This window comes from Camelus ferus, chromosome 12 (assembly GCF_009834535.1).
Source record: "Camelus ferus isolate YT-003-E chromosome 12, BCGSAC_Cfer_1.0, whole genome shotgun sequence".
NCBI lineage: Eukaryota > Metazoa > Chordata > Mammalia > Artiodactyla > Camelidae > Camelus > Camelus ferus.
In genome coordinates this window covers 29288328-29314429 of record NC_045707.1, presented here as the reverse complement: position 1 = coordinate 29314429, position 26102 = coordinate 29288328, and the positions used below count along the sequence as shown (strand labels likewise).

Below are 26102 nucleotides of genomic sequence, written 5' to 3'. Positions count from 1 at the left end.
AGAAATCAGGTATTTCCATTTTTCTGGGAAAGCCAGACACCCAGCCCTGGGGGCCTCTGGAGCTCGAGGGAATCTGCCATAGCCCACACACCGGAAAAATGAAGTCACCGGTCTCTGTTGTCCAGACAAGCCAGGAGCCCCATTCACACAGAGACTTTAATCAAACTTAATTTCACTTTTGAGTAAGTCTGCTCATTCTATCCCGTGTGATGACAGCCACATTCTCTTCCCCAAATCTAGTTAATAGCACTGTCGGTTACTTAGCACTGGGCTACCCAGACTTCTGGTTTAATGCAATCAAACATTTCTTATGTTCTTCTAAAATTGCACAATTATCACAAACTTGCCAGGGATTGTTTTGTTCATTGATAATATTTTTAAACGGTCAAAATTAATTTGAGTTGATCTCTCACCAGGTTTTCTTCATACCATTTTCCACAACTCCTATTCTTGCAGGTTCTTTTTTACTATAAATATATTTAATGCTCGGCCATCCTCAATTTACATAACAGATGTCCACATAGAATGAGATGTACCAAGTTTAGAAAAACAATGATATGCTGAAATTCCTTAAAATGCATTTAAAGGTTGTATATGACAGGTGTTTTAATGCATGGAGAGTTCGGAGTATTCTAAACGCATTCCATACCAAACATCTTAGCCGCAATTTAAATATTGTTTCTTCCCTATATAAAATGTTACAAGGCCATGTTTTTATGGCAGTTCCCTAATTATCAAACAGAGGCTTTGATCAGCGTTCACTTGGAGACTTCAATCAAAGTTAGTGTCACATTTATTCGTGAGGGTGGGAGATCTTGTAAACTGTCCTGCCCAATCAGAACGACAGTCCCCAGGACTGAGGAGCTGGTGTAAAATGTGGTGATGACAATCGACAGCACTGTATTATGTAATTAAAATATGCTAAGCGAGTAGCACATAAATGTTCTCACCTAAATAAAAATAATAAATAATTAATAAAATAATTGATATGATGGATGTATTAATTAACTAGATGGTGGGTATCACCTCACAATATATACATCTATCAAATCACCACAGTGCGCATGTTAAATAGCTTACAGTTCTGTCATCTATACCTCCACAAAGCTGAAAATAAATGGAATGAATGAATGAATGAGTGAATAAAATTTCATCAATGTTAAAGGAAACAACATTCAAGTGTGTTATGCTTATTCTCAATTTGAAATCGTACATCATCCTGGGTATTCTATGCTTCTTCTACTGAGAATTCTCATGTGTATTCTTCCATGAGAGGCATGGATGCTTAAAAGCCCTGATTTTTCACAAGAGGCACAGAGGTTTGGAGACCCTCCTCATTCCCCAGCAGCTGACTCTGGAAACGGACCCTTATCAGGGTTATTCATGCACTTGTTTGCACTTCAAAAAGGAAAAAAGAAAAGCCTGTTCTGTTTTTTTTTGTTTTTTGTTTTTTGTTTTTGATACTCAAGAAAATTTTGCATGTGGCTGGATTTGGAGGAATAAAATCAAAGTAGAGCAGCTCATATCCAAACTGAGGCCACCAGTCACTCTGGGGAGGTTGCTGACAAGTGGCCCAGATTTGGCAGTTTATCCAAAAAGGTAGATTGACTGTTCGTTAAACAGAAGCTTCATCAAACGTTGCCATGATTCGGTTTCCATATGAAAAGCTATATTCTTGACTTAACATTCACAAGTTGCTTATGGATTCATTAGCCCATCTGCCACAACAAATGTATTCGCACTTCTTTTGCAATGATTGCTGAAAAGTGACTACTTTTCTCCTATTCACGTTTCTCTATTAATATAATGGAAAATAACTTTTTTTGAATCAGGACACTTATGTTTTCAGTATTTGTAAAAAGGTGTATATTTTTCAACTTATCAACTGAGTTGACGAGGGCAGTGCAGGAGTGAAAGGAAGAGCTTCTTGGGAAATGACTTCCCATGGTTGGTTTTTCTTTGAGTCGTTCATCGTCCATTTATTTGTTAGTTCATCTGAATGTCTTATAATTGCTTCAAGTTTGGTGTGATTGAGACCGCTCTTTTCACTCGCTTCCAATCCCAAAGCTGGTTTTTATGAGGATAACCTCATGTCTCTATTTCTCCTAGAACTTCTGTCATCGGCGTCTTCCTTTCCTCTTTTATGTTGTTGCCAATTCCGATAACCTCTTTATGAATAACGCACCTGGTTTCTCATTCCTCTCAAGTCAGGTGGCTTAACCATCATTTCAGAATCCAGTCACCCCACCCTGGGACTCTTATCAAAAGAAGAAGTCTTTCCTGTTATCCTCTAGCTGGTCGGTAGCAGTAAAACTAAATCAGTTTTGGCCACAGTTATCAAAATGCCAGATGTTATAGTAATAGAGAGAATTATCTCGTATACTTCTCGTGTTTATGATGACACTCTAATCTCTCACTCACTCCATTTAACAACCTCTTTAGAAAAAGATCCCTTTCTCTATACCATGCTTAAATCAAATCACCAGCCTTCTTGAAACCTTTCGGTATGGACACTTCCAAGCCAAAGCCAGTAATATGTTACGGGTATTTCTTTGTTAATTTTCAAATTACCTTTCATTTCCTCCCACCAGTTTTGCTCCCAACACCCTTCATCCTGTTTTTCCTCCCGAAAATCCACTTCCCTGTACTCTCCAGCACTTCCGCTCCCCTCCATTTGTTGCAGGAAGATGGGGGGGCACAAGAGGATGGTCACGTCCCAGGTCTCGGGTGAGTCCCTGGGATGTGCTCCACCAAGTGAGGGTCCTTGGCTTCGTGCAGGAAAGAACTCAAGGGCGAGCCATAGTAAAGTGAGAGCAGATTTATTTAGGGAGATACACACTCCACAGACAGAGTACAGGGCGTCACAGAAGGGAGAGCGACCTGGGGGTGCAGGGGGTGGCTAGTTTTTATGGGCTGGCTATTTTTATATGCTCACAAGTGGGAGGATTATTCCAACTATCTGGGGGAAGGAGCGGGGATTTCCAGGAATTGGACCACCACCCACCTTTTGGTCTTTTACAGCCAGCCTGGGAGCTGTCATGGAGCCTGTGGGTGTGTCATTTAGCATGCTAATGTATTATAGTGAGCCTATAATGAGGCTCAAGGTCCACCGGAAGTCGAATCTTGCGCCGTCTTGGGGCTTGTTGGTTCTAACCAGTCTTTGTCCTATCCTCAACTGCTGTGTCGTTCATTCTTTTCATGGGTGTACCCTGCTCCCTTCCCTCCTGTCTCATATTTACTAGGCACCTAGAGCAGTTTGGATTGACACTCTTAACTACCTGTATGAAGTGGAACACCCTTAGTAGACGGCTTTTCTTTCTCTTGCTTCATCTCACATGTGTTGCCCGTATAAAACCAAGAGACACAGAGAGAGAAGGAGAGGGAGGGCGGAGTCAAGGGAGGACGGGAAGGAGAGAATTTGATGGAAAAGAAGTAGAATGACAAGGACGTGGCGCCATGAACTACCAAACGCCTTGTTGTGGACTTAGGATCTAGCCACATGGAAAAAAACAAAAGTTTACTATTTTTGTTAAAATTATCAAAACTTTTCTGTAGGAGTAAAACCTGAGGTATTTTTCCGATGTTGGTCCTCTCCCTAGCTGTGACTGATGATAACTGAGCAAGGCATCGGCCAGAAAGTCACAATTAAGCTATTCTTTGTTCTGTTGTGAAAGGCATAATTTATAAAGTGGTGACCTTTTGGTAGGCTAACAGTATGTTGATGAACTTCAAGTGAAGTGAAAAAAAAAGTGTTTTGTATCATCAGTGCTTACATTTCCTAAGGGATCACGTGCAACAGTGGCGCCTTTAAAGGTCATAGACTTCTTTACTTTGCGAGATATTAAATAGCTTATGAAAATGGGGGTCAGCTGCATGATAACTGGAACAAAAGCTCATTCCCAATGGGGAAGTAAGATATTCGAGAGTATATTGACTGTCCTTTTTTAAGATTGTATTTGATTGTCTTTAAAGCAAAAAAAAAAAAAAAGAAAGAAAGAAAAAGAAAAGAAAGAAATTTGCATATAAATGCCATGATTGTAAATGAATGAATGTACAGGTCTTAGAATCAAGAGCTATCGATCTTGCTCTATGAACATCAATATTGTCTCCATATACCAAGCATTACAATAAGAACAATTCATTTTTACAGCCTAAAATTCTTGTCCATAATTTTTATGTTTCTGTCAAACTTTTTAAACTTTTCTGAATTTTGCAAAGATAATCTTAATCAGCTTTGTAGGAACGTAAAATAAATAATCACTATCAGTAAGGAACTCACTCTTTAAAAATTATTCTTGCTTTGAAGATCTCTAAAACAAATGAGGAACAAAGGAATATCGAGACCAGATTGTAGGCAAGGTTCTGAGCCACCTTGGAGAAGAAACAGAATAAGGCATTTGTCTGGCCACTAATTTATGCAATTTATGCCTTAGTAAGATTTAATGAATGACTGGGAGAAACCCCGGCCACAAGTTATTTTTATCTTTGCCTTCAGATATTGCTTGAAGTTTCTTCAAAAAGGATACTGTCTTCTTTTATTCTGCCGCTGATAGGGTTACTCTAGAATCAAGACTAATAGGGAAAGGTAACATACTGACACAGGGCCAGTAAGTTTTAGACAGTTGATAATTGATGATGAGCAAGGGTTCTTTGCAGGGAGAGAATGGTTTGAAACCTTGCAAGAGTAGATATTCACTGAGTTAAAGGGACACCATGAAGCAGGAAACTTGAGACAAAGGGGCAATTCTTCCTTACCCCATAGATTCCCACAGAGCATACTTATTTAACACCAATCATGTCCCATAACGCTGGCACTTATAAATATTGACCACAATATGAGACACAGAGGATGACACTATTCAACATGTCAGGCCGGATTTTAGGTTGTGCTTTTCCATTCTGGAACTTATCACTCGCTGACGACAGGTCCTTAAGAGTGGGCGGCCCCAGCCCAGAGTGCCTGTCATTGGACAGTAGCTCAAGGAATGAATGAATGTGTCGGTAGGTGTCCCGTGTTCACATCCTCCCATTTGCCCAAAGTCGTCAAGCCATTCCGAGGTTGTGCCAGTGAAATTTCAGTGATAATTTTCAAGTTTAGTCCACAGAGAAAAGACTCAGTAAATACTCACGTTAGTGACTGTGTGCACATTCCTAGGCATGCACCTGAGTCTCCACCTGAAGTTTCTTACTAGTTATTCGAGAAAACTCTACTGGGTCATATTTTGCTGGTGAGGAAACTTAATTGCTCAATTTTTGAAGGCACATTAACTCTTGCAGGGTCGACTGAGTAAATTAGCTCCTGCAGATCATTAAGCCTATCTCTCCATGATGTGACAGTTTCTACCTGGCATTGTATCATTTCTCCCCAAACGCCCCCCACTTGCTCTGAGCACACACATATTCTTTGTCTACTCAGGGAGAGAGAATGCGCTCATTTGAATGTCAGCAGTTGCTCTCTGGCTGCAACTCAGTGGTTCCCTTTGCTTCTTTTCAAGGTATCCAGGGATTGCTAAAGATTTGCTGGTGCATAGCAGTTATCAGAGCGTCCCCAACAGGCAGGTGGTTTAGGCGTCTAGAAATGGTATAATTTCAGGGGTTTTGAGCATGGTACTGCACTCCCAAGTATCTCTTCCTATTTGCAAAACCCACATTATTTGATTCATTTGGGGTGATTCTGTAGTCCTTTATTCAAGCACAACTTCCACTAAGAGGCTGTGTTATCAGGACCCATTTTAGGGGAATAAATTGAGGACCATTTGAGAGCAGTCTCTGTACTGTCCCTCCAGAGGGCGATCAGAAAAGTGTGTGGGCGTTTTGGGTGCCACAAAGGTCGGGGGAACATCACTGGCCTTTAATAAGCAAGCATGGGAGACTCTCACTAAAAGAATAATTTTTATCTCCCAAATTCAGTGGTTGGTCCTACTGAGAAGTAGTGATGGAGGGAAAAGGCAAACATCACCTATTTCTCTGTGTCCAGAGCTACCTGGGAGAGTCGAAAAGTGGTATAAATTAAAACAGGTGAGGATCCGAAGGGATGTGGTCTACTCACTCAGAGGTGCTTTAGAGCGATGCTCCTTTCATGGGCATGTAAGTCAGCTGGAATCTTGTTAAAATGCCAATTCTGATTGGGTAGGTCTGGGGTAGGGCCAGGGAGTCTGCACTTCTAATCTCTTAGGTGACGCTTATACTGCTGGCCCACAGACCACACTTTCAATAGCAAGGATTTAGGATGACGTGCACGGGGGCAAGAACACGGTCTTGGATAAAAATGATGAACATGAAAGAAATGTGACAATATCCCCCCAAATTAGCTTTCAGGTCAGTAAGACTGATTAAATATTGAAAATTCCACCAAGACATTGATAGATCATTTTTAAAAAAAAGGATATACTTAACATTTCTACCTATCTGAAGATTCCGGTGAACATTTGCTGAGGCTTATGTGCTGTTTATTGCTTTTAAATCTTTACTAATAATTCTGATGGCGTGCTTCCTAAAGATACAAGAAGTAACTCTTTTCCCAGTTCCCCTGTACTTTCTCATGTTGGTGAAGGGTTCAATAAATGTCGATGTCTGATTAAATATTCCTTTACACAGTTCGTATCAGAGCTGGTTTAAACCTCCCCTCCCTATGTTCTCTTAATCCATCATGACAGCCTCTCTGTTCTTTGCTCTGAGATAAGCCACGTCCTTTTATCTCGGCAGGTCAACGGGAAGGATCTCTCAAAGGCCACCCATGAAGAGGCTGTGGAAGCTTTTCGAAATGCCAAGGAGCCCATCGTGGTCCAGGTGCTAAGACGAACGCCTCTCAGTAAACCAGCCTATGGAACGGTCCCAGAAGTGCAGCTCATGAACGCCAGCACTCAGACGGACATCACCTTCGAGCACATCATGGCCTTGGCCAAACTCAGGCCCCCTACCCCTCCAGTGCCAGACATCTGTCCATTTCTGCTCTCAGACAGGTATGTTTCCGTCATTTCTCCCAGAGCCCTGTGTGTTGTCATCCGTCATTTAAAGCAGGTGTTGGGAAGAATCAGTCCCACGAGCAAGCTGACAATTACGGAGGCAGGTTCTCAGTTCTGTTTGGAAAATGTCTGCACTGTGTCTACATCCAATTAGTTCTCAGCTGCCCCGGGTTTCCCTGACCCACACGGCTGCTTCACCTCAAGAATCCTACTTGCTGAGGTGCCGTGAAAATTTCTGGCGCTGATTAGCTCATCTTCTGAATTTCCAGCCATCAAGAAGCCTCACACAGCTCACGAGCACTGGTCAGGGAAATAGCGTTTCTCACTGATGCTGCCAAAAACCTTATTCAGACAGACACAGAACTGTCACGTTGGCACTCTATGCTCCTCGGTGGGTCACCTCTCTCTCTTTTTCGCTCTTCTCTTCTTTAAAGGAGAAGCTGGGAAAGTAATTTAATTAAAGTGCAATACTCCAAAGGAAGCAATTACCTGATATATTGAGACTTAAACAAAAGATCCTGGCTGTCTGAGAGTTAAGTATAGAGCTGTGAAATAAGGAACCGTTAAAAGACGATTTCTTTCCAATTTTTACCTGAGTTAAAGGCAGTTGGAGATATTTTATTCAAATAAGCCTACCTGTACAGTTTGGGAAGTATGTTTTGCCCCATCTGTTTTGTTCTGTGGACTTTTCAGCACGTATTCAAACATTACTGAGTGTTTGATTTCTAAGAGTGGAACAATCCTTTCTCCGCTTAATAAAACACAGATCTGGTCCTGCCACTTCCCTGCCCCTTGGTGGCTTCTGTTATGTCCATTTCAGTGGGTCCCATGTGTGCATTAGAATCACCTGGAAACTCTGAAGAGCCGTATCAATGCAATGCCCGGATCCCACCTCGGGCCAATTAAATAAGAGCTTTTAGAGTGAAACCCAGACATTAACTTTTTTTCAAAAATCTCTCTAGGCAATTTTAATGTGCAGCTATGCTTTGGAAACCACTCCTTGAAACTTCAAATTCTGGGAGGGCAGGGGCTCTGGTTGTCTTACCTACGATTCTAGCCATCTGTCCGTACTTACGAAATAGCCCCTTATGTCAGGCACCAGAACTAGGTACTGGGTATAAAACTGGGAACAAAAATAAAGCCACTACCTCCTGGAGTTCATATTCCAGAGAACAGATGAAAAATACGCAGGCAAATAGATATATACTATCCACTGGTACAGCCTGACCCAGAGCAGCCATCCAATAAATGCCTTCTCAAATGAACAAGAACTAACATATATTAGCTAACAACCTGTTTTCGGTAATATTCCAAGTGCGTGACACTTATTAACTCATTTAGTCCTCACAAAAACTTTCTGAGGGAGTATATTATATTATCACCATCCCCATGTCACAGATAGGGAAACAAATGTTAAGTGATGCGGCCACGGTCACACAGCAAGGAAATGATGGGGCCAGTCTTCTGAGCCTAAGAGGTCTGACCCACTGCCCTCTCCCTTCTACCGGTACCTGCCACCCTTCCCACGTCCTGCAGATCTTAGCTTAGAGGCAACCTCTTCTAGCAAATGTCCCAGGACTTCAGTAAACACACCCCTACCATGTACTCTCACAGCTTCCAAATGTTGCCCTTAATTACCCCACTGTACTAAAATTCCCACTTGGCTGCTCTACCCAATTAATAGGACAAGAATTGGATTTTGTGCACCAGCCGATTGCCGGCTCTTGGCATAGGGTCTTGGCATCTGGTAGATACTCGATAAATGTTTACTAAATGAATAAGGTGTTCCTCACAGCAGGGCTCCCTTCTAACTAACCCAAAGAGGAGACACACCCATGAGATGCCCCAAACAGCAAGCTCTGACATTTTCCCAGCCCACGTGGGCTTCACAAAGCCAGGCCAGATTAAAGCCAGGAGGGTTCGCCTGTTAGACCAGCAAGCGAGATGCTGCCTGTCCTGCTGTGGCTCTTCGGGCCCAAAGTAGAGAACATTAGAGAATAGTGAAATATTAAAATGTTTAGACTGTGTGAGGGCACCAGAATGGGTCTCTCTGGCCTCTCGGTTAGTGATAGGGGAACAAATTTATGCTAATAACCCCAGTTTTTCAGTAATGCCCTCACTGGCAGGGCCTAGAGGTCTCACATGCAAGCAACCTGGTTAATTGAACTTAGGACTTTTCACTGACTTGGAACTTCTTGGAGATGACCTTACGCCCTTTGCTGTTAAAAACTGTGCTTAGCTTGCATATGGTCTGACGTATAATGTCTCTATTGTCATTTGAAAACACTTCTCTAAATTATTTAAAACATTTCCCAACAGTTAAAGGATCTATCTATAAAAGTCCGGTAGAAAAGTCCCTGGGTCCCCCTCATTTCCTTTACTTCATCAGCTCTCTCTGTCCTCAGAAACTTTCTAAAGCAATTAGGAAACCCTGTGGTTGACAGGCTTCTCCAGTGAGTCATCTCCATGAACGTTCTGTAAGGAATGTTCTTTAATATTTATGGACGTGCCTTTTATCAAAGAGGGGAAGATGTGGGTCATGAGGGAGGAAGGCGGTCTTAAGGAATGGGGGCAGCGTGACTGCGGTTACAATCTGAAAACCGCTTCGCTCAGCCCACCCCGCTTGCTCAGGTTCCGCATCCAAGGATTCCACCAGCCGCAGACTGGACGTTGGATCCCCGGCTGGTGGAATCGGCGGAGGCAGAACTCACAGACCCGGAGGGCCAACTGGCTGTGCTTTTCAAAACAGATTTCATAAAACAGTTTGAGGCTGTAACTATGAAATTGGTAGTGCTTTGTGACAAAACACCCGCCTTTGGGTAGACTGCCGTCTGGAAGGCCACACAGCCGTGTCTGGAGCAAGTCCAGTGGATGGAACGGAAGGAGGCCGAGAGCAGCATCAGTTAAGCAGCACAGCTGGCGGGGAGACACATCCGTCTCTACACGGGTGCCGCTCGGACCTGGGGCCCCCAGCTTTGTATTCTCTCCAATTGCTGGGCTTCTTGTCGCGGGAGAAGGAAAAGCAGTCGCTCTTTATCTGAGCCTTAGTTCGCTTAGAGGCTGGATCCCTCCAGGTCTTAGCTGCCGAGCAGAGAAAACTACCGTGAAATTCTAAAAAAAGTTTTAATCCTGAGAGCAACCCCTTTGACCCACTGCTATCGTGTTGCTGCCTTCCCCATAGCTGTCATTCTCTTCACGCGGTGGAGCAGGAATTTTATGAGGACCACGAGTACCTCTCCAGCTTGCGGGCTGATGCAGACAGGACGGAGGACTTGGAATACGAGGTAAGACCTCGTCACACCACTCCACGCTTCTTCGTAACGTGCCGCTCGAGGGGGCTTGCGGAACGAAGAAACGATTCATTTATTCCTGTGATGATTATTTTGTCTATTAAATATCTAGGATCAGATCTTTTAAATGTTTGTTTCCGCTATTTGGCTCTAGTATTTGAAGACTATTGGAAAACATGTTTATCATACAAGCCTGAAAAGAATTTGCTCACGTGGTTGTTGCTTTGTGTAAATAATATTATGGCAGCTACTTTTTTCTTCCCCCTTCTTTTTGTAATATAAGAGAATGTCCAAGGAGAGTTTGGAAAAGAAATTATATTTAAAGCCAAGATTGTGTTTACTATTTTCATTCTTTGTGCTGCATTTTGATTGTCATTGACAAACTAAATTTTATATTATTCTTATTCCCCTTCTCAAAGCCAGTGTTCTTTTTATGGCTCAAGTACTCTGAAGAGCATTTTCACCGACTTTCTAGAAAGAGAGATGACCTCATGTCCTTTGTTGTTAAACTCTGTTTAGTCTTCACACGGTATAGGGTAAAGTAGCTGTACTGTGATATGAAACAATTCCCAAAGCCTGTCTGTTAATTATTTAAAAGCTTCCCCCAAAGTTAAAGGATTTATCCTAGAATTTCCTCTGTATCTGCAGTCTATAAATCTTTGAAAGGTTTCAGACTACTCTGACATTTGGAAATAAAATAGATGGAGGAGGTAAGGAAGCTTTGGTAAACAGGCAAAGAACCCATGATTATCTGCCCTTTTAATGCATTAGATGATGTCATACAAGTTCAGCAAAATGTTCTTTTTCATTTTACAACCAGAAAATCCTGAAATCTCTTCCCTTAGGAGGATGCAAAATCAAATAAGGCCGATTCAGTGAAGCTCACCTAAAGCAAATAGACATTTATGTGAAATCTCTCCCCTACCAAAGTCATTGCTGGGGATTACAGAAATCATTATTTCTTTTCAGCCAGAATTTGGGAGAATGTGCAATAATATCAGGTATCTGAGTAGACGGTTTTGTCATTGTTGTTCATGTTAATTTTTTTATCCCCTCCTCTCCATTAATTTGATTGAAAAGTTTTATTTTTATAAATCCACTCAAGTACTGGTAAGCATTGAAATATCCATTAAGCTTTGTCCATTCATGCAAAATAAATTACAAAGTTGAGTCACTTATCCAAATAATTCAAGATTAAACGATGTTTTTCTTTCAGTTAATGAATTACTTTGTGTTTAGGGAATGGAATTCTCTTGATCACTTCAACTTTTTATTTAGTTTGTGCCTTAAAGCTTTATTAAAATAAATCTATGTGGCATGGGAGAAATACTTGCTTAGGCTAAGCAGGTTCACGGTAAAAATTCTTTTATTTAATCAGCACATCATTGAACATTACAACACAGACAGATTTCTATAGTGCTCACTCCAGCTGCAGCACATCCTCTTCTCTGACCAGTGTCCATCCCTGGAAGATGGCAGCCTGCGTGTGATGACAGTGGTAAATGCCCAGAAAAGTCTTCTGGAGCCTGTAATCTCAACTAATCACAGAGCGACAGTCAGTACGTTGCTGTCAGCTGTGATCCCCTTGCCGAAGGCACCTTTCTGAGTTATTGAAATAAAGGATGTTCTTGTGAAATTTAAATAAGGAATAAGTCACGGTGACAGCCTCCTCTCACGAGAAAGGATGCATTTGAGGATATCTGCATGGCTCAGAGTAGGGGGTGGAGGCACAGGGGCATACCCTAAGGATAATTTACAAAGTTTAGGAGAGAATAATGATTCTATCCAGTACATCTCAGTCTGTTACACTTATGTGGCAGAGTAGCACACGCCATCCATCCCTCTTGTTTGCATCCGATGAGGCTGTAAAATCTAGTCCACGCCTATCCCCAGAGCTGGTTGTGGGCACCACATGAATTGGGGCGAGATTTAGAAACGCTGCGTTTACACTTTGAAATAGGCTGGTCAAGTGTTTCTGTGACCAGCTCAGGTGACCCCAGCTCCTCCAGGAGCTCCGTTATCACCCAGTAGCTCTGCGGATGCGGTGGGGTGAGCACGTGCAGGAAGGACCAGGTTTGTGCCACTTAGAGAATATTACAGGGAACTTGAGGTCTGATGGCTGGAGAAAGGACTTCATTCCAGAAAGTGACACTCATTCCTCCTCAAACTAAAATTGCAGACACATCAATAGGCAATCGGGAAAGTAGAGTCAATACTCCTTTCCATCCGCTTTCATTCAGTTGTACCGTAAATGTCTACCGAGCAGTTAAAAGATGCCAGGTTCTTATCAAAGTTGGGGATTGATGAAGCCCCCTGCCCTGGGTGGAGTTTAACCTTTAGAAGGGGAGAGGGAGATGAGAACAATACACAAGTGAGTGAAGACATGTTGTATTAGATGGTGACACGCGCTCATGGAGAACAAGCATCGGGGTAACAGGCAGGCTATGCATGGTGTCGGGACGAGGCGTTGCTGTCTTTGTTGTTTGTTAGGTGGGGGAGTAATTAGGGTTATTTATTTATGTATTTATGTAATGGAGGGACTGGGGATTGAACCCAGGACCTCGTGCATGCTAAGCACACGCACTACCACTGAGCTGTACCTCCTCCAGGTGTTGCTGTCTTGTGCAGGATGGTCAGGGAAGGCCTCTCACAGAAGAGACCTAAAGAAAGTAAAAGAGCTAGCCATGTGGGTATCCGGGAGAGGAGCTTTCCAGGTCGAGGGAAAGGCGGGTCCAGGCGACCGGCATCAGGGGCTCACCTGGCGTGCTGCCGGAACATCAGAGGCCAGGGTGCTCTGGGAGCACGGACGAGGGGAATGGGCAGTGGTGGGAGGCGAGCTCAGAATGAGAAGGGGTCTATCCTGAGGGACCTTTGGCTTTTACTCTGAGAAGCAGTAAAAGCTCTGCTGGTGGAGAGTGGTTTCTGCAGCCCTCAGGAGACCCCTGTGGCTGCTGGGATGAACTTGACAATGGGCAAAGCCTCCGGCAGAGGAGGAGGAGATGGATTGGATCTGGACGGTGACAGAGCAGGGGGTAAGGCATAGTCTGGAAGCACCGCAGTCACCCTGGTGCAGAGGGCTTTGCCTGCGTGTCTGTGTTTCCATCCCTCCCCTCGGAGCTTGAATACAGTCTGTGCTCTGATAGGTTTCCTCTTCTGACTTTTTAAAAGCGAAGTGTCAGGCCACAGGGAAGCACAGCTGTGGGCATCCACTGAAGCTAGCATAGCTCTCCACTCTTTCAAAGACAGAAACTGTACGAACTGCATTTCTGAACTTGCTGAAATGCAAACTCTACCGCTATTTAGGTCTCTTTGTAAAGGTCTACTTCCTGTTGACTCAGTGAACCAAAACTGAGCTGTCTATCTTGTGAATACATATTTAGGGACGTTCAATGCATGGATTATTGACCCAATAGAGCCAAACAGATCTGACTATCCTGTAAATACATATTTAGGGGTTCTTTAACACGCGGATGATTGCATTGATGGTAACAGCTCCCTTCAGAGCCGTGATAGATAGCAGATGCTTCTTTGGAGATATTACAGCCATTATGTCAATGCTATGGTGACCCTAGTGTGTTAGGGACCTCGATGAAATTTTAATGACGCCCACATCTCACCAAGGCCTATCACCACTTTGCCTAAGAAAATTATTTGATTAGGTTTTAAATGTCCCCACAGTGCTACAGAAAAGTCTCAGTGGACCAGCTTGCATTAAAAGACTCACAGCTTGAAATTTGACCCTTTAAAAAAAAAATGATGACAGTGTTTTCTAATTAAAAATGCTAAAAGACTTTCATTTTATTTTTGAAGGAAAAAATAAAAATATCAAAATCTAAACAACGTGGCCATCGTAAGAGTCGAGGTACTGACTCTTATTTCCACTGAAATACCCCTGAGGATTAAGCACTCCTTTTTCTGTATTTTCAACTTTGTTCATTTTTTTTTTTCCTAGAGCCAGCTAAAGGTTGAAATAAATCATAAATAGCCCTTAGCCAGTCAGAGGCAGATCTCAAATCCAGCCTCTACCAGAAATAATTTAAAGGGAAAGGCTTTCAGAAATATAGAGCTCTTGTCCAACTCCTAATAAAGATATGTTTGCCACTGCCTGAGTGTAAGAATGATGTTGCATTCTCCGCCACACTTCCCATCAACTCTCAAAAGTCAGTATTGATAGAGGGGAGTCGAAAATTAATAAGCGCAACATTGTGATAGTATAAAATATCGTGTTAGAGCAAGACAAGCAAATAATTTAAGCAACATTTTCTGAGCCTGGTGATTTTCAACACTTAGGAATGCTACTTGAAATCATTTTTATCCCCACCCCACCCCCCCAAGATAGAAGTGAAGAAACAGATCCAGCAGCCTGAGTTAAGTACACAGAGAGTTTCCCTTCTGTGTGCGTTGTCATCACAATGAAAGGAAATTTCGAAGTTTGCTTCAAGAGGTATCAAAAGCAGAAAAGAAAGACAAGTCTATGTTAGAGTTCTGTATACATGTTAACTGAAAAGCAAACTTGGGCTAGTGTCTATAAATAAAAAAGAGCATTTAGCATATTAATCAGCTTCCTCTTGGCAATTCTTATGCAAAGTGTAAGTAACTCCTTGTGCTATGCTGGGAAGTGTCATTTTGCAAAATTTATTTCCCTGAGCTGGATCCCTGTGAATATGTTCAGAATATTTGTGAGAATTTAGGTATATAATCTCTCTTGCATTGTTAAAGAGAATTATGAATCAAGGAGATGTTCATTTAAAAAAAAAAAGATAACAAGAGAATAGAGAATAAACATTAATTAGATCTCAGTCATATCTTTTTGGGCAGCTTCATGATCTGTGAGCCAATGCTGAGAAAAAATATCCCTAGTGCAAATGTGTGGAGCTCTGTGGCAACTTTCTAGGCTGTGAGGATCATCACTGCATCACATCCACTTCATAGTGGGTGTTCAATATTTGATGAAGGAATAAGTGAGGATTCCCGTTGCTGTCTGCATGGACCAACTTCTGAGCAGTGTAGTGCCTTTTGAACAAGGGAATTGGGAAGGAACTTGAGACCGCCTTGCAGTTACAACAGATATCCTCTCCCTTTCTCCTTTTCTTTTTAAGTTTGTACCATTTTGTCGACCTCTTCCTATTTAACCTCACCCTCCATCCCCTGGCAACAATTTTTTACTCTCTGTTTCTATGAGTCTGACTTTGGTTTTTGGTTTGTTTGTTTGTTTAGATTCCACATAAGTGATACCATGCATATTTGTTTTTCTTTGTCTATCTTATTTCACTTAGCAAAACACCCTCAAAGTTCATCCATATTATTCCATGTATATAATGTAGTATTATATATTATATATATTACATGCATACATATATACACAATAGACTATTATAAATTTCATATATATACATATATATACACACACACATATCACATCTTCTTTATCTATTCATCTATTGACAAACTGGTTGTTTCCATATCTGGGCTTTTGTGAATATAGGTATTTGTTCTATGTCAGGGATTGTAATTCTAGTGCCATTTTTGTTTCAGTTAAACATTTCTAAGGAAAAGACTAAATTGGGGAGAAACAAAAAGAAATAAGTAGTGAAATAGATTTTTAATGTTCTCCGTTAAAATTCGTTTCTGCCAAACATCATCTTATAAACTCACAGAATCTCATATCTGGTATGTTTGGCATGTTTTCTAATCCACCCCTGTACCTCCTTTATAACTTCTTCATCAGGGGATCATTTAGCAAATTTGTGAAGCACTACAGTGGACAGGGAACTGAGTGCCTCCCCAAGCAGACAGTTCTGACTCTTACCATCGCTGGGAAATGTATCAAGGAATTGGAAAAGCAATGATAGAAGGAATACGTTTGGGTGTGAAACATAACTCTTAAAAAGACTGCATATTATCCATATGTTGTGTAGATATTCGGGAAAAGAGAAAATAGCACACAGAGTGTGAAAGTGTAGAATCTTCAGAATTTTTTAATTCAGTGAACACTTTCTAGTTCACCTATCTCTTCCCTTCCTCTTGTTAGTTCCATTTTAGAATTATTAATAAAATATCTAAAATAATTTGATACCACTTACCGCTGGGGCAATAAAATCATCCATTTAAAAAATTCACTTTACTGAGCTTCATTCTTTGGGGAAATTTATTGAATTGAAAACTAATCTAGATGAAGTGTGAAAATTTTTTTATTACTTTGAACACTTAGGGTAAGATGCTGTTCTGTCAGTTTAGAGTTGGTTCATGGAAGAATCTGTTAATAACAACACCATTTTCATTTCCATTCACCAAGTACATTATATCAGATTAAAATCTTAATCATAGAAGCCAAACCAGTCAGTTGTCATATATTGGGGCTTATGTTTTCCGGACTTCCTGTGGCATGTGTCTCCTTTGTATCAAGACTGCTTCCTCCCCTGTCTAGAACATTACTCTATCTCCAGGCTTCTTGTTCTCCTGGGGCTAGTCTGCAGTCCATCCTATTCACCACCACCAGTCCTTCTCAAGTGCACTTCTCATTGACTCACTCCTGTGCTCAGCATCTTGTAAGACTCTATTCCTTCAATTAACTTTAAAGTTCTCTGTCTTACACCGAAGATCTTTTGAACTCTGTCACCACCCTACTTACCCAAGCATCTTGGGGATCAAACTCCATCAGGGTGAGTTCCTTCCTCTGTGTCTTTATTTATGGGCCCCTCTGCCCCTAAAAAGCCTTTTCTTTCCATCTCTTTCCCACCACTGAACTCCCATACTACATTTTATAAGTATTTTTTGCCGTGATTCCCTGGGTTATAGGTGTTTATGTACCTATCTTTTTCTTCTAAATGCTTTTTGTTTTTTAACAGAAGTGACCACTTCTAATTATCAGTGTATCACCTGGAGAGCCTAGCACACGCCCTGGTTCACAGCGGGGCGCTCAGCAGCATTTGCTTGACGAGTGAACAAAACATTGACCATTCTGCTACTGTTCTTATTTTATAAGGGTCCTGAAAACCCATGTATAAAGGGTTAAACTAAGGGAGAGGAGAAGATAGCTGATGAAGGAGAGAAATTTGAAATAAACCGTGGAAGTCTTTGGTTTTGTCTCGTGATTATTCAGTTAACAACCTAGTTGTTAGACAGTTAACATACACTTGTGCCAGACTGCAAAAGAAAAAAATTTGTGCATGTTCTACCCCAGAGTTAGAAGCTGGAGGTCCCTAGTAAGTAGACATGCTAATTTACAGACGTAAAGAGTAACTGCTTCTGGTTTGCCCTAAACCATCTCCATCTACGACCTCTGTTCAAGTTTAATTATGAAGAGCACCCTCTTCCACTTTCAAAAATGTCCTGTTGCACGAGACATCCTACAGGTGTCCTAGTTTTTATCCTTTTGAACCTTAATGGAGTCTGAGACTTCGTCATCACCTTTTGTATAATCCTAATATTCCAGGCAGAGATGACTCAGAATTTCCCAATTTGAATACCTATGTTATTAAATTAAATAATTTCCCTAAGTTGTGACTTTCTATTTTTTTAAAAAGGCCTCCTTAAGGAGTGACTGGAAAGACAATGCTACGAAGTTGGACATAGTCATCAAAGTTATTGTCATTATTTTGGTTTCTTACTGAAAGAAATGAGGTTAGTATTGCTGTTAGTTTGGTCATGTAATTTTATAAAACAAATATGAGGCAAATCTATCTTTTCCCTCACCGATTATGACAACCCTAAACCTTATTTCCTAAGAAAACAGTGAAAGGCAAATTTAACCTTCCAAGTTGGTTATTAAACAATGTAACCAAAGGCACATTTATTTTATTAGGAATTTAGATATAAAATGAAGATTCTTTACACTACATACATAAATTTTATCAAAATGCTGACATTCAGTTTTTATTTGAAGATACTCAGTAATACACATGCAGGTGGATTTCCTTGCGTTACTGAAAGGTGTTTGTGAAAGGTTGTGTTTAAGGTGAATATTTGCATATCAAATCCTATTTTCCTGATGACTTCTATTCTGCTTTCAAAGAGCAGTTTTTGTAGGGGCCGAGAAAGAGGAGCTGTCTTTTCTAATATAAAGCAAATCACAGATAAGGATTCCAGTGTTCCTTTCAGAGGCAATATAATCAAATGGAAGGAATCCAGAATAGAACTTGATCTCTGTTCTGGCTCCATCTCGTGCAGGGACCACTCTCCTCTTCAATCACAGCACCCTCAGATATGAGCTCTATGGGAGCATCAGTGCTGCGTGTGAAAAGATTTGTCAGCACCTAATTCTTCCATGTGATGCACTTAAGCAAAGTGAGACAAATGCAAAGTCAAATCTTTAAAAACTTTAGGGAATATTTTAACATCTTAAACATATCAACTCACGTGCTACGGGTTTTTACAAAGAGAGCACACACTCAGCAGGCCACACGTTGCCTGTGAGTAGCTGTGCTGGTCTGTTGTACCAACTGGTAGCAGGTAGCACACGTCTCCGTATTATCTCTGGCTTTAGCATTAGTGTTTATCACAAGTAAACCCTTATACATGTGTCAATTAAAAATGGCAGGTGAAGTCTGTAGGCACTAGGAACAACTGCCTTTATTTAAATAGTGGGGTTTTTTTAATTAGAAAGATACAGAAAATAATTCCAGTTTGAATCTTTTTCCACCAATTTAGTTTCTCTGAAAAAAATATTGGAATCCTTAAAGATGATATGTTTTATATTGGCATGATAGTTCTTTCTTTTCTCCATTAAGACATAAACTATTGGTGATGTAGTGAGTCCACTGGTATTCACTATGTATTAAATAAACTTAATAGAAATAAAGGGGAACCTTGTATGTACAATACAGAAGAGCCAAGAATTATGGTAAATCCAATCTATGTATTTGAAGTCCAAGATTAAACATTTAAATATCATTATCTGCAGTTGCATTACCTTAGATAGTTAACATTTAATGTGTTTCCCTCTTTATGTACAATGTTTTTCCCATAACTGAAATTTTACCTTTTTTGTAATATACAGTTGTTGATTGAACAGTGTGGGATGGGTTACAGGCACCAACTCCTCCCTGTAGTCAAATATATATAGTAAGTGTATAACTGTACAGTCAGCCCTCCATATTCATGATTCCACACCCACGGATTCAAACAACTATGGATTGTGTCATATTATAATATGCATTCTTTTTAAAAAAATTCGTATACAAGTGGACCCCTGCAGTTCTATGTTATTCAAGGGTCAACTGTATTTTAAGTACAAAGTTTCTTTATTGATTTTCAATGTTACCTTAACTAATTTTCAGTGTTTCTTACTGATTTCTTGTTAATGATCTATCCATTGTTGAAAGTGGGATATTGGATCCCTCTGTTATTATTGGTATTTTTCCTCTACTTTTTCCTTCAGGTCTTTTATTATTTGCTTAATACATGTAGGTTTTCTGATGCTAAATGTGTATATATTTACAATTGATATGTCCTCTTGATGGATTGACCCCTTTATCATAATATAATGACCTTTTCATATGTTGTTATGGGTTTTGACTTAAAGTCTGTTTTGTCTGACATAAGTGTAGCTATCCTTAATCTCTTTTGGTTTCCACTTACATGGAATATCTTTTCCATCTATTCACTTTGAGACTATGTGTGTCCTTAAGGCCAAAGTGAGCCTCTTGTGGGCAGCATATAGTTGGGTCTTGTTTTATCTATCCAGCCAGCCACTCTGTGCCTTTTGATTGGAGAATTCAATTCACTTAGATTTAGAGTAATTGTTAATAGGTAAATACTTACTAATGTCATTTGATTATTTGTGTTCTGGCTGTGTTATAGCTCCCTGTTCTTTCTTTGTTTTCTGTCTTCCTTTGTGAATTGATTATTTATTGACTCTATGATGGATGTAAAAATAAGAACATAGAGCCAAAAATTGTTCTTTAACTTTTAAATATCTGACAAGCATAAGCGCTGGGTCTTGGTTTCTGGCCTCTGTACTCTCCTCCATTTGTCTTACCTTACAATTATTGTTTGTCTTCACTTTGTGGATCCCCATAAGTCTCTGAGTTTGTTTATTGTGTAGGACATTGTCATACATCTTTGTCTTTCAAGTACCAAGCCCATAGTAGAAAGATTGAGCAATAACTAAATCTTCAATATACTTGCAGGCTAGCAAATCTAAGTGGGGGATGGCGGTGAGAGCTGAAGTTCCTTAGATATTCTTCTCATTTTTTCATGTAACTGTGTTATTCTTCTAATTAAATATTAAGGGAAATATAACTTTTTCCAGTTGAAATTTGAAATTATTATTTACTGTTCTGGTAAACATGCCTAGAAATATGAAATACACACAGAGACACCTTACTAAAAGACTCTAACTCTGCCTTTTCATTAATTAGTAGAGTGTTTAGAATATGGTAATGAAGCAAATAAATTTGGGGGCTCATTTTAAACCCAGAAAAAGATGTCAATAGTAATAACATGTTTACAGATGAAACACTGGACAGCAGCATTTTGAAATACAAAAAGAAATAATCTACACTTGTATTCGTCATAAACGTAATAGATTAGGAGAATGGGAAGATGAATGGCACAGAGTTGGTGATGAGCTTGAACTGAGGTATGACACTTGCATACCTACAGCATCAGATTTTAAATGACCAGATTTCATCTCTTAGGACGGGACATTTAAGGCAATATGTGTTTGTATCTGGTGTTGCTGCATGTTATTATAGAAGACGCTAATTTTGAAGCCAAGTCAAATTGTGAGTTGGAGATGTGCAGCACATGGGACTATTCAGTTAGTCTGACTGTGCATTAACCTTATCTCCACTTCAAAACCAGACTGGCCCCTCCATATGCACATTCTATGCTTTATGTCTGTCAAAAGCAGAGAAAGCCGTATATTCTCCCAGGGACTTCTCTCGAGCGTGGAGAAGTTATTTCAGAGTCATTTCCTGTCACTTTCTTTTATAGGTCTTGAACACATGCGTAACTGTAGTAGCCATACAGCAAAGTGTAGACTTCTATAGTATAATAATGCGGGCGATCCACATCTGACAGGTATCAGATCAGTCACCTGAAAAAGATTCCAGAAGATTTTCTGACACTCAGATTATTTTGCTTATATTCCAACTATTTAAAATGAATTGCCTTCATTAAGTCCTCATTGTTTGTCCCTACCAATAACCTACCCAGTAATTTTCAAGAAAACTCTTTTAAATTTTGTTACCCAAATTGAAGGTCTAATTGTATTACTCTGATTGGAGGAAAAATAATATTTAGATATATTAGGAATCCGCCTGAAGTGGTCTCAAGTCAAACGCCACTGCTTAGTACTTGTGTGACCTTTTTGCTCTTCAGGCTCCTCATCTGTGCAAAGAAGATAATGTTAACAATAAGTATTTCTTAATATTAAATGAGCTAATATATGAGAACCGATAGTACAATGGCTGGGATATATACATAAAATATTTATATTTCATGTGTGTGTATATTTATATTTTTTTTCCATCATTTAACCATTGTAAGTCTCAATTTCATCACTTTGAGTGGAGAATGTCAGGAGAAAGGAGAAAATGAACCTTCAGAAAAGAAACCCCACATCTTGTGGATGATAGGGTCTGAGCACAAGCACCTGAAGCATGAACTGTGATCTGCACACAGGAGAACTGCTCTGAGTGTCACGGTCGGCTCAAATACATTCAAATGTCCTTTTTTGTTTTTTATTGAAGTATAGTCATTTTACAATGTTGTATTAATTTCTGGTGTACATCATAGTGATCCAGTTATACATATATATTCTTTCTCATATTCTTTTTCATTATAGGCTATTGCAAGGTATTGAATATAGTTCCCTGTGCTATACAGTAGGACCTTATTTATCTATTTTATGTATAGTAGTTTGAATCTGCAAATCCAAACCCCCCCCCCCAAAAAAAGACCTTGAATGAAGCCTGTTAGGATCTCTGACTTTCATCTCCTCTATTTGTTTTCTTGAACATCTTAAAAGAAGAGTTTGACTCTCTGCCACTTTTTAAAAATCATGTTTATTTCTCAACTCATTAAAATGTGATTTGAAGATGACAAGTAATTGCAGAATGACCAAATCCGGTTATACCTTCTACTTCCTTAACCTTTCAGCCGAATTTGGTGTCGTTGGCCATGTGCATCTTCTTGAAATGCTCTTCTTCCTTTGTCTCCATAATACCACACTGCCTTACCTTCTAATCCTAGAAGAGCTCCATCCAGACTTAGTTCAGTTTCTTGGGTCTAAGTTTGGAGCTACTACAACCTGAAGCTACTATAAGCCCACCTAGGGTACTGGGAGAGTTAAGAAGCTACCCTGTGGCTCTAGGCGTTCCGAGCTGGTGGGAAGCATGGGGCTGGAGGATTCCTCAGTGTGCAGTGCATCACCACCCTCTTGTGTGTCTAGAGGCTCCCAGCCCAGAGCCTTGCTGATTTCAGTGCTGCTTTAGAATCAACCCCGTGGTTCTCATTCTCACTTGTTTGAGCTTCAGGCTTTAATGTGATCCCTTCTGCTTTTCATTTTCCAGAGATTTCTCACAGTTTCCAGTCTACCAAGAGTTTCTTTCCTTATTTTAAAGCATGATTGTGATTCTTTTCAATATATATGTTTCTTACACATCTGGAGTTTGGGGGCAGGAAAGGAGATGTTAGTCTTGCATCTCTGCTTGCATCAATGTATGATAGTTTCTCCCACTCAGCTTTTGGCTCCTTTCTCCCAACTTTGCATGTCCCTCCTGATTAGCTACACGTTCAATACCTGTCTGTCCAATGATTTTTTTTTTTTTTGTATTTTAAAAGTAAGATAAATGAAGTGTTAGTTTTCTTTTTAAACTAGAGTAAGGGCAGCACTAGTAGAGGAAGCAACAGTGGAAAATGAAAGTCAAGGACGGATATGAAGCATATATATCAGAAGCAAATTTGAAGACTTGGTAATTATTAGAATGTAGCAGATTAAGGAAAGGCCTGGCACAATATTAGCTATTCTTATTAAACATCAATTACAGGAAATTTTGCCATTATTTACTAGATTACTTAAATATTTTGTTGCTTTTTCAGTTTCACAGAAACCCTACATCAGAAAATCTTCATGCGCATTGTAGTCAGTGATTTAAAATTGCATCCTTATAACCATTGGTAAGAATGTATATTGGTGTAGTCACTATGGAAAGCAGTATAGGGGCTCCTCAGAAAATTAAAAATAGAACTGCATATGATCCAGCAATCCCATTTCTGGGTATTTATCCAAAGGAAAGGAAATCACTGTCTCAAAGGGAGAGCCGCAGCCCCATGCTCATTGCACCATTATTCATAATAGCCAAGACATGAAGATAACTTGTGTCCATCAAGGGATGAAAGGATAAAGGAAATGTGGTGTATACATACAATGAAATGTTTTTAGCCATAAAAAGAAGGAAATACTGCCATTTGCAACAGCATGGATGGACCTTAAGGATATTATGGTAATGGGAATAAGTCAGATAGAGAAAGACAATTACTGTCTTCTCACTTATATGTGTAATCTAAAAAAGCCAAACTCAAAGAAATAGAGTAGATTGGTGGCTGCCAGGGGCTGGGGTGGGGGGAATGAAGAAATGTTGGTTAAGGGGTACAAATTTCCAGCTATAAGATGAGTAAGTTCTGGGGATCTAAAGATAATAATAATAAACAGTACTGTATTATATAATTGAAGGTTGTTAGGAGAATAGATACATATGTTCTTCCCACCAAAAAAAAAAGTAATTATGTGAGGAAATGTAGGTGTTAAGTGACCTTATTATGGTGATCATTTCACAATACACACATATATCAAATCATCACATTGTACACCTTAAACTTAGACATGTTACATGTTGATAATATCTCAATAAGGCTGGAAAAAAAATCAGAAAATTGCAGGATAAAATTGCACTCTAAGGTCTCAATCCTTCTGCATGCAAACATACATTATAATATATCAATACATAATTAAAAATGCAGCTTTTTTACATTTTATTTTTCATATGTCATTAAATTTTGCTTTTAGACCCAAAGATTTTGTAATGACTTCCACATCTGTGATATAAAAATGTTTTCCTTTCAGCTTCTGATAATTATGGTGACCCAGTTAAGTTCAGAAATAAATATTTTTGAGCAACATGATATTTCAGATTCTATGCTGAGTGTCAGTGAGTCAAAAATAAATGAGCTACCTACCATCTTCCATCAGGGAGCTCACAGTCTAGATGTGGGAACAGGAAGACAGATGTAATTACACTACAGTGAGATGTACAGAATAATAAAACACAGAAGTGGTACAGAGACACCAGTGATTAACTCTTTAGGAAATGGTCAGAGAGGAAATGGCATCTGAGAATTTTGAACAAGTCAGTGTTTAAGGCAAGAGTAAGTACAAATGTGTGACTGATGCAGAAAAAACAAATATGGGGTGAGAGGAGGGCCACGTCCCAGGTCTCTGTTGAGCCCCTGGGATGTGCCCCGCCAAGTGTGGGTCCTTGGCTTCACACAGGAAAGAATTCAAGAGTGAGCCACAGTTGAGTACAGGTAGATTTATTTAGAGAGATACATACTACATAGAGTGTAGGCTGTTTCAAAAGGTAAGAGAAAGGCCATGAGGTGTGGGGACTGGGTGCTCAGGTTAAAGTAAAAGTAGATACACACTCCATAGACAGAGTGAGGATCATCTCCAAAGACAAGGGAGCGAGAGAGGCAGCCATGAATCGTGGTGTTGCTAGTTTTTGTGGGCTCGGTAGCTTCCTGTGCTAAGGAGTGGGAGGGTCATTCCATCCACCCTGGGGAAGGGGCTGGGATTCCCAGGAATTTGGCCCCTGCCCACTCTTTGACCTTTTATGGTTAGCCTTAGAGTTGTCATGGTGCCTGTGGGAGTGTCATTTACCATGTTAATATTACAATGAGCATATAATGAAGCTCAAGGTCTACTAGAAGTCAAATCTCCCACCATCTTGGGCCAAAAGGTCTACTGGGAGTTGAACCTTCCACCATTTTGGTGTTAACTGCTGTGTCATTCTTTGAATGGCTGTGCCCTGCTCCCTTCCCTCCTGTCTCATGATGACATCAACAAACATGGCAGGTTCAAGGAACTGCACACAGTTCAGTCTACCTGGAGAGTAAGTTTTGAGAAGTGAAGAAAGATACAGGATAAGGCAGGATAAGTATGTAGGGGCCAGAGAAGAAAACACCTTTTATGTCATAATGAAGAACTTGGACTTTATCCTGCAGATGATGGGAAGATGACTCAATGTTAGAAAAAGCTTGATAAAATCAGATTGGTTTCCCCGATCAACCCATTTTGTAGGAGTGTAGAGGACAAATTTAAAGGAATCAAATCCGAAGAAGAGAGGCAAATTTTTATAGTCCAAGTGTGAAATGACAAGGACTTGAACTAAAGTGTAGAGAATGGTGGCATGTAGATTTAAGTAAATAGTTGGCTTTCTAAAATTAAAAAAATTATTTAAGTAGACTGTTATCTATTCCTGCTTGATGAGTAGTTATGAGCTCTGTTTTTCCTTATAGTCAACTACTCACCAAAGTCATTCTGGCAAACTTGACATTCAGCACAATTTGATGAATGTTCCAAGGAATCAAGACAGTCAGCTGTCAAAACTGATAAGTGAGACAACAGTGGGGAGTGTGGTCGTTCTTTGTAACGGCACAGCCGTCGGCTCTCACAGCCCGTTTACCCCGAAACTGGTCTGCCTGGCTCGGAGACTTTTCCATTTTCTCCCAAATAGCCCCCAAACACATGGAGGCTGCGCCTCCCTATGTGAGCTGTGCATTCCAGTCTGTGAGTGTTGGAGGAGGAGAAAAAGGCTCCTTTCATTAGGCTGTTTTCACAACT

The 26102-nt window shown here is 40.2% G+C and overlaps 1 protein-coding gene across 1 annotated transcript in view; it reads left to right on the top strand.

Annotated features, from left to right (window-relative positions):
* Positions 1 to 26102, top strand: part of PDZRN4 (PDZ domain containing ring finger 4) — a 325397-nt gene that overhangs the window by 256006 nt on the left and 43289 nt on the right. The window contains 2 exon segments of the mRNA XM_032493299.1: positions 6706 to 6962; positions 10147 to 10249. Of these exon segments, the coding sequence (XP_032349190.1) occupies positions 6706 to 6962; positions 10147 to 10249 (360 nt within the window).